The sequence below is a fragment of the Plasmodium reichenowi genome, chromosome 7 (assembly GCF_001601855.1).
Source record: "Plasmodium reichenowi strain SY57 chromosome 7, whole genome shotgun sequence".
NCBI classification, from domain to species: Eukaryota; Apicomplexa; class Aconoidasida; order Haemosporida; family Plasmodiidae; genus Plasmodium; species Plasmodium reichenowi.
Genome location: NC_033652.1, coordinates 232,560 through 242,913, shown reverse-complemented (window position 1 = coordinate 242,913; position 10,354 = coordinate 232,560). Strand labels below are relative to the sequence as shown.

The window sequence follows — 10,354 nt, the reverse complement described above, 5'->3', positions numbered from 1 at the left end:
TTTTTTTTTTTTTTTTTTTTTTATTTGTCACATTTTAAACTATATATGATATTTATAAATAATTAAAAATATTTAATATTTTAAAAATAAAGTATATTTTTTTCAAAAAAAAAAAAAAAAAAAAAAAAACCTAATAAGCCAAATTAAATATATTATATTAAAAAATTAAAATAAACATATAAATATAATAAATACAATTATATATTATGAATTATATATAAAATGAGAAATATATATATATATATATATATAATATATATATGTATATATAATTATATTTTTATATTTTTTTTTTTTAAGGTAATGTTTAATTCTTTATATATATATAATAATATATTTATTCATATTGTTTAAAAAAAAAATATATATATATTTTAAGGAAAAAAATTCTCATATCATTTTTATATAAAGTACGAACATTAACTGCCTCTTTAGCTCAGTTGGTAGAGCGCCAGACTTTTAATCTGGTGGTCAGGGGTTCGAGTCCCCTAGGAGGCTTAACTAAAAACTAAGAAGAATTTGTTTTTATAAAAATGCTTATAAAAAATCTTTTTTATAAACATAAAATTTAAAAATCATTTAAACGTATTTATATATGAGAAAATGAAAATATTTGAGCAAATATATTATATATATATATATATATATATATATATAATACAGAAGAATACATTTTTCATTTTGCTCTTAATTTTTTTTTTCTTTTTTTTCTTTGGGTATCATTTACATTATTAATAATGTTTTATCGTGATTTCATAATTTAATAAATATATATTTATTAAAATTTTATTTGATTATATAATATATACTCGTTTTATAATAGAAGAAAATACTGTATTAATAAATTATAGAAATGCTATATTTAAATGTGCACATGAAATATAATATTATTTATATTATAAATTATTACATCATATAATAATAATATCATATTAATTATATATTGTTTCATTATAAAAAATAAAAAAAAAAAAAAAAAAAAAAAATATAAAAAAAGTACACAAAAAGTACAAAAATTATAATGATACTTTGGCATATATATCTTATTTTTCAATTCCATAATATTTGTTCCATAACGCTTTTTAATATTTTCCAAAAGGAAAAAAAAAAAAAAAAAAATACCTTTTTATAATATATATATATATATATATATAATATAAAATAATACATGTTACATATTATATAGATAAATATATTTATAAGGAATTAAAGAAAGAAAAAGAAAAAAAAACATTAGTTATCCATATTAATTATGAATTTAATATTACAAGGATTTATGTTACAATGATATAATCACTTATTGTAGTATTAATAATAATTGTTTTATATAAGTATTAATAATTATTAAGTTAAAATTGAAAAGAATTGAAGTTTAAAAATTTGTTCCATATGTAAAAATATTTTCTTATTTATAATAATATTATTATATAATATAAATATATATAAATATATGTTATTTTTTTTTAATATATATAATATTTGCATATATTATTAAATATTTTTTAATATTATTTTATTAAATAATTTTTTATTTTATTATTATACCTTTTTTTTTTCCTTATTAGAATTATCAGCTGCCTAGGGGGCTCGAACCCCTGACCACCAGATTAAGAGTCTGGCGCTCTACCGACTGAGCTAAGGCAGCAATAATTTTTTTATTAATATTATTCATTACTAAAAGAAATAGAAGAAATTAAATTCCATAAAATTAATATTAAAAGGATATATATATGTATATATATGTACATATTGATTAAATTAAATAATTATATAGTTTTATCTTTTTCTATATTTCTAAAACAAGTGTATTTGTATATGTAGTTATAAAAGAATATATATATATAATATATATATTTATAAAAGTAAATGATCATTTATTTATAAGTTCATCATGGATAAATAGATCTAGAAATAGTACATTTTTATAAATATTATACATATATCTTATAATTTTTTCTTAGAAATAAATAGAATAGAAAAAATATTTATAATGAATAAAACTACGCATAATTATTACGTTCGTAATTTAAAAAAGAAAGAACCTTTTTCCTTTATGTATATATATAAATTATTGTAAAAGCGAAGACGACTTATAAATTATATGATGTATATTATTTTTCAAGGCCTAAAAATGAAAAATTACATTTTAAAAATAAACTAAACTATAAAAAGTATATTTATATTATGGTAATATGAAAATATTTATGGATAAATTATATTTATAATGAAGAGGATATAAAAATATAAATATGTATATAATATATAGAAAATAATATAAATTTGTAAAAAAAAAAAAAAAAAAACAAAAAAAAAAAAAAAAAAAAATTACGATAAAATGACAATGTGATAATATTTTTAAAAAAATAATAAATAATTGACAAAATATATATACTAATATCAATTTTAAATTTATTGTTAATTAAAAAAAAAAAAAAGGAAAAAAAAAGAAATACGAAATTAATTTTATATAAATAATAAATATATATATATATATATGTATATAATATATGTATTATACATATATTATTTATTTATTTATTTATTAGTGAATTAATATATATGTAATATTACAAATATTTATTTATTATAAAAGAAAAAAGAATCATAAGCTATATATTATTCATACAAAAGAATAATATTTTTATATATGTACAAGAGAAAATACGTATTTTTTTTTTTTTTTCCTTCATATTTATATGAATATAATAAAAGTCAAAAAGAGTATTCTTAATGTCCAAATCGTCTAGTGGTTAGGACTCCACGCTGTGGACGTGGCAACGTAGGTTCGAATCCTGCTTTGGACATAAATTTTTTTAAATATTTTTTAGAACAAATTTTAATTTTTTATTTAAAAATTATTTTTTTGCATTTTTTTATAATGTAAAGAAATATAAGTAATATATATTTTCAAATTAATTTTTTAAATAAATTATTTAATAATGATATAATTAAATGCGTTTATTTATATATATAAATATATTATATATATATATATATTACTATATATTTATATTATATGCATATATTTTAATAATTATATACAGTATTATAAAAAATATTTATATTATAATTTGTCTTTAAATATTGTGAATAAATACAATTTTATTATTATATATATAAAATAAGTATGCTAAAATTATATATAATTTTTTTTTGCCCTTATTAAAAAAAAAAATAAATGAATATATATAATATATTATAAATATGATAGGTAAATATTACAAATTGTTCATTTATATATATATTTTTTTTTTTTTTTTTTTTTTCATAAATGATAACTTATTTTATATTTTTTTATAAATAATTAATTTTTATAAATATAAAGAAACATTTTATATTTTAATTATTTTATGAATAATACTTTTTTTGTGTAAAATTAAAATTTTTAAAATTTTAGCCTACAACCGGAGTCGAACCGATGACCTTCCGCTTACTAGGCGGATGCTCTACCAACTAAGCTATGCAGGCGTAACGATATTTAGTCATATGTATTGTATGAATGTTACATATATATGTAATATATATTATATTTAAATTTATTTTTTTTTTAAATAATTATTAATATTATAAATATTTATATAATAATTTTTAATATTTATAAAATTTCTTATGTGAACGAAATTTTTTTTTTTTGAGAAAAATAAATACATTTTGCAATTATTTCATAAATATAAATAATATATATATATATATATATATATATATATATATATATATATATAAATGGAATATATTATGATATAAGAATATTTGTGTAATATATCATGTTAGTACTTTGCTTTATATTTCATTTAATATATTTTTGAGTTGATGTTTATATTTTTTGAATGATGTTAAAAATTCTTGTTCCTGTGTGACGTTAAAAACATCTTTTAAATAGCATATGGATTTATTATAATTAGATGTATGGTTTGTATTATTTTCTTGATTAGTTTGGGTTAATAATTTTTTTTTAAAATAATGTCTATTTTCAACAGATTCTAATTCTTTTGATTTTTGGAAAGCTTTATCAATAACACTTTTTGGTAATTGTGCTATTTGAGCAACATATACTCCATAACTTTTATCAGCATAACCTTTTTTAATTTCATATAAGAAAGAGATTTTTTTTTTTTCTGTATCAATTTTAGCTCCTACATGGTTATTGATTACTCCTTTATATTCCTCTTCTAAATTTGACATTTCATGAAAATGTGTAGCAAATAAGCAAAAACATTTTATTGTATTTAGGATATAATGTGCAACGGACCAACTGATACCAAAACCTTCATATGTTGATGTACCTCTTCCTAATTCATCTATTATGATTAATGAATTTTGATCAGCATTTTTTATAATAGCTGAGATTTCGATCATTTCTGAAAAAAAAGTCGAAATTCCTTTTAATTGTATATCCGATGATCCCACTCGACACATAATTTGTGTAAAGATAGGTATTTTTGCATATGTACAAGGAACAAAACATCCTATATGTGCAATAACACATATAAGAGCTATTTGTCTAATGTATGTACTTTTTCCTCCCATATTTGGACCTGTAATTATATTTAAGCGTGTCATATCTTTATTCATATAAACATCATTGGGTATAAAATTATTTATTAATAATAAATTAGATTCAACTAATGGATGACGAGAATTTTTCATATGTAATACATGTCCATTCTGTTCAATTTCTGGTCTTACATATGTTGATATACTAGAAGAACATATAAATCCAAAGGAACAAAAAATATCAATGTCAGATAATATTTTTGATAATATTATTATAGGCTCCCAATAAGAGCATGCTACTTCTATTGCTTTGTGAGCTAAACTTTCTTGTGCTATATTATATTGATTTAATATATGTTCATATTGTCTACATAAATTTTTCAATTTGTTCGTATGAAATAATATTTCATTTTTATTCATTCTTACTTGTATATATATATTTTTTCTTTCTTGTATATAATTTATATCCTTTTTCACAGCTCTAAATAGAAATATATTTACATTACATTCGACTAATTTTATATCTTCTTTAATATTATTATTATTATTATTATTTGAGTTATTTATTGTTCCTCCTATTAATTTAGATGTTGTTGCTTTTTTTTTTATTTTTTCTTTTCCTTTTAAATATTGTATATCCTCTTCTACCTCCAGTCTATGTTCTTTTATTAAATTATATATATTATCTTTTTGTGTAGCTAAGAAATCCAGATTATCATCAAATGTCCTAGATATTAAATAGTTATTTTGTTTTTCTATTTCTTCAAAATCGATGGTTAATTCGATAAGCTTTAAATAAGGTTCTAGTTTTATAAGACACTCACCTAAAGGTTTCAATATTTTTTTATTTAGGGTATCTTGTTTTGTACCTTTATAATCATTTAATAGGTAGTATATTTTTTTGGATACAACAATGGTGTCGTATAATTTAACGAGATCTTCTAGACTACACGAATGTTTGCTTTTGAACATTATATTGTAATTTTTTTTTTTCATTATCATAGTATTATTATTATGATCATATATATTATCATCATTATTATTATTATTACTACCGTTTATATTATCCTTAGTATCATTAAGATAACCACTAGTAGTTTTAAATTTTTTTATTATAATTTGTAAATCACATACCTTTCTTAAATAATCCGATTGAATTATAGATCTAATAACACTTTCTTCTTTAAATATTTCTACCATATCTAATCTCTCATTTATTTTCTTTTCATCTCTTATCGGATGTATTATCCAATTTAATAATTTCCGTTGTCCAATTTTTGTTTTACATTTGTTTAGAAATTTATAAAGTGTTAATGTGTTAGCAGATGATGAATTTATTTTCGTTGTGTTTTTGTTACTACCATAATCTATATGTATATCATCATATATATTTAGAGCAACCATAGCAGCTTTGTCTAACTTAAGATATTTATTAATATGATAATTTTTTAAAATACATTTATTTATAGAACCGTTATCATTTAATAAATCTAAATGTTTAACTATACTACATAAAGATTTACAAGCTAGTTGTAGATCTGTTAAAAAATGAACACATTGTTTTATGTCACTTCCTTTTATTAATTTCATAAGATCATTTTCTATAGAACACGATTCATAGTATATTTTGGGTAACTCCTTAGATTTTATATCGCATAAATTTAATATTAAATGAATTCTTTTTTCATCTATTTTCTCATTATGTGATAAATATAGAAAACTACTAGGTCTCGTTTGTAGTAAAATGGATTCTAAAACAGTAAAATGTTCATTTTCTATATATTCACATAAAGAGAATTCGTTACTATATATGTCGTATATACATATACCTACATATCGAATATTGTTTCTCACATCTAAATTGAAACTTATAACTCGGCTTTTGTCTTCACATTCATCAGTACATGACATATTGAATTTGTTAATATGGACCTTTCAAGCATTAAATGTTAAGATAAATGTATAAATATAAAATATACATATATATATATATATATATATATATATATTGTTATATTTATCTCTGTTTATATATTCATTTCTTAAATCTTTCTATGCCTTTATGTACTAATGTCAATTTATATATAACGTTTTGAAAAAAAAAATTAAGTTTGTATACATCGGTTTTTATCATATATTATACCATATAATAGTATATATATATATATAAAAAAAAAAAAAGAAAAAAAAAAAACAGCTATATGCATTTTTAATATTATATATATATATATATACTTTTTCAAAATAAAGTATTTTATTTTTCAAACATGATAATATTAGATATAAAAATGAAATAAAATCACAAAAAAAAGAAAATATTATTTGTCTAAATTTTATTATTTATTTATTTTTTTTTTTTTCATATTCCGAGCATAATTAAGTTCACAAAAAAATAAAATAATATAATATATAAAGAAAAAAAAAAAATAATGATATAATAACTTATGCACATCTGTATATATTTATCAATGTGAATGTAGAATTATCTTTTTTTTTTTTTTTTTTTTTTTCTTTATATCAAAATCAATAGAAATATTATTCTACTATGTTTTCCTTTTATATATCAATATGTCTATTGTAAAAAATATAGGTATTCCTTTATGCATATTATTTGAACATATATATGTAGGATACCGTTTTGTGATATATTCATTTAAATTGTAAAATATATCTTTTTCGATTTCAGACTTTTTGTACTTTTTTATACAACAATTATCTATATAGTAATTCATCTGATTGTATAATAATTTTAGATATGAGAAATTTATGAAATAAAATATATTATTATTTTTTGAGCTTAATGAATATATGAATAATTTGACATGTTTATTTATTAAATAATAATATGACAGATGTTGGTGACAATTTTTTTTTGATTGATCAGAATGGTTATATTTATTTAATGTATTATTTATAGCATTACCATTTTGTGTTTTTATTCTCTTTTCTTTTATATTAATTTTATTATGGTTTATAGAATAATCTAAAAAACTTTTATATTTCTTATCATTATATATAAGAACATTTGTTTGTATAACAGGAATTATAATTGTATTTATAATATATATAAGAAGAAAGCACTTCTTAATAAAAGATGCATTTTTCAAATACGTGTCTTCTATTTTATGTATTAAAATAAATCCTTGGTCCTTTGATAAAATCTCCTTTGTGTAATTATTATATGTAGGATATAAATTAAAGAAAAAATTATGTAATTTTGGAAATAAGGAAAATAAATCTAAACAAAGATATAAGCATAAGATGACAGATGATGTTGTATTATTATTTCTTTTTACATTTCTGTAAGAATAAGATGAAGAGAGGTAGTTAATAAAACTAGTAATCATATTATCTATATTTATATTTATATATTTTATATAATAACTATTATCATCATTATAATGATACTTATTATCATCCTTATTATCATCATTATAATGATCCTTATTATCATCATTATAATGATCCTTATTATCATCCTTATAATCATCCTTATTATCATCCTTATTGTCATCATTATTATGTAGGATATATTGATTTTCACTTTTTTTTTCAACAATGTTATGATTAATATTTGGTATCTTAAAATTTGTAAAATTTATATCATTCTTCAATTTACAGATATATAAAGAGATGATATAAAAATAATTACATAAAAATGATTCATAATAAAAATATAAATTACATTTTGATAAATAAAACATTAATTCGATAATATTATGTATTTTTATATATTCTATAGTTTTATTATAAATTAAGAATGTTATTTCTTTAAAGTCATACATTGTCCTAATGTTGGAGGTTATTAAATTATGTATACATTTTTGTGTTTGTTTTTTTAGAGAGAACACGATATAATTGTTATATAAATATTGGTTTAAGAAGATAAATGGATATATATGATTTATACTAAGACATTTATATAATTTTATAATTATATTCATACTATCCCTGTTTAAAATATTATTCTCTATATAATGGTCTGATTTATGGTATCCTTTCATAAAAATATATTGTGATATATGAATATCATTTAATTTGTTATAATAAATATATAAATTTTTTAACTTAATATGTATTCCGTTTGTTTTATTAATTTTGTTTATTTGGTTTATTTGTTTGGTTTTGTTTATTCTGTTTTTTTCTCCTTCTTCTTTATGATTCTTACAAAAAAGTTCTTCAACAACATTAGGATAACAAAGTCTAAGAGAACATAATAATAGCATGTTATAAATAAAACGGTAATATTCTGTTTGAAAAAAGTACTTATATTTATATATATTACAATTATATATATAATCTAAGATAAATTCATTTTTTAAATTTAATATAATATTAATTGGTGTATTATTAATATATCTACATATATGGGTAAGTAATCTGGTGTTGTATATATAAGAAGAATGTTTATTTTGTAAATAATATAATTTTAAACAATCCTTTATAGAAAGATATTTAACATATTTACTAAATAAAAAATTGTAATATGATGCACATTTATAAAATTCATTTTTATGTTTTATTTTAATTAGTTTATCAATTAAAATGCTTACAATGATTTCTTTCTTTTTATGTTTTTCTATATTTATTTTTCTTTGGTTAGATTCAAGAAAAAGGTAGTTGACATTTTTTAGGATGATTTTCATTTTTTCATTTTTTCTTTTACTTTTTTTTTTTTTTTTCCTTCGTCTTCTACATAAATTATTTTATAACATTATATTAGAACATATATAAATGAAGTATATTATGTATGAGTATACATATATATATATATATATATGTGTATGTTTTTGTGTGTATATGTTTTTTTTATGATATCATGGCATTTTTGTTTGTTTTTCTTATATTTTTCTACATACAAAAGTATGTATTTTTAACTTTATATGTTTATTGAAGACCCAGTAATAGAAGCACGCTCGAACAAAATCAATAAACCAATCATCATCGTTTTGTAAAGAATGAAAAAGGTAAAAGTTCTGAACTTTTTGTGGATACAATAAATATAGGTATATCTTTTTATTTTTATAAAAAGAGTAATTATAAATAGAGACTATTTAAATATTTTATAGAAACGTTAAATGATAAAAAATAATAAAAATAAAAAAGGTAAAATTATAGGAATTAAAAAAATTTTATTAATAAATAAATATAAATAAATAGATGAATGAACATATAATAAATGAATATATATATATATATATAATATTGTATTATTTTATTTTATTTTTTAAACTTTAAAGGTATAGAAAGGAAAAAATGATCTATATTTAATTTTATTTCTTTAAACCTACATAAAATTTAAGTAACCATAATTTTTTTTTTTTTTTTTTTCTGTTAATATATATAACACCTGACTATTTTATTATATATATATATATATATATATATATATATATATATATATATATTTATTCACATAATTATAATTTAAATTTAACAGTGTTGTAAAAATGTTTTTTGTTTTTTTTTTTATATTTATTTAAAATTTTAAGAGAGTTCTAGGTAATTCGTTATAAATGATTAATGTAGAAAATTGGAAAGATTTAAGTCTTTATATAATTAAGAGTAAAGGAAATATGTGACATATATATATATATATATATATGTTGTATATTTATTTATTATATTTTTCTTTTTCTTAATGTATTTATAAAACAAGTATCTGTTAGTACAGTTCCAAATGAAATAAAGAAAAAAAAAAAAAAAAATTCTCATGTGTATACATATAAAATGTACAAACTTTTTTTTTTTTTTTTTTTTTTTGGTTAATATCAAAATTTTATATGAGAACTTAATATGTAAAATGGATAATGTATAAATACGTATGACAGAGAGAAAAAAAAAAAAAAGAATAAATTAC

The 10,354-nt window shown here is 17.8% G+C and overlaps 2 protein-coding genes and 4 non-coding genes across 6 annotated transcripts; 2 read left to right on the top strand and 4 right to left on the bottom strand.

Moving 5' to 3' along the window:
* Positions 1-425: 425 nt before the first annotated feature.
* Positions 426-498, top strand: PRSY57_0705300. The gene has a single exon. It is a non-coding gene; the product is annotated as a tRNA-Lys (tRNA).
* Positions 499-1,572: 1,074 nt separating this feature from the next.
* PRSY57_0705200 lies at positions 1,573-1,645 on the bottom strand. Its single transcript has one exon. It is a non-coding gene; the product is annotated as a tRNA-Lys (tRNA).
* Positions 1,646-2,732: 1,087 nt separating this feature from the next.
* PRSY57_0705100 lies at positions 2,733-2,804 on the top strand. Its single transcript has one exon. It is a non-coding gene; the product is annotated as a tRNA-His (tRNA).
* A 592-nt stretch (positions 2,805-3,396) lies between these two features.
* On the bottom strand, positions 3,397-3,468 carry PRSY57_0705000. The gene has a single exon. It is a non-coding gene; the product is annotated as a tRNA-Thr (tRNA).
* Positions 3,469-3,780: 312 nt separating this feature from the next.
* On the bottom strand, positions 3,781-6,405 carry PRSY57_0704900 (DNA mismatch repair protein MSH2, putative; the record flags this gene model as incomplete). Its single annotated transcript, XM_012906714.2, has 1 exon — positions 3,781-6,405. One exon carries the CDS (start codon positions 6,403-6,405, stop codon positions 3,781-3,783), a length of 2,625 nt encoding a protein of 874 aa, XP_012762168.2.
* A 632-nt stretch (positions 6,406-7,037) lies between these two features.
* Positions 7,038-9,140, bottom strand: PRSY57_0704800 (hypothetical protein; the record flags this gene model as incomplete). The annotated part of the gene is made up of 1 exon (XM_012906713.2): positions 7,038-9,140. The coding sequence occupies one exon, from the start codon at positions 9,138-9,140 to the stop codon at positions 7,038-7,040; it is 2,103 nt and encodes a 700-aa protein (XP_012762167.2).
* Between the last annotated feature and the right edge of the window lie 1,214 nt (positions 9,141-10,354).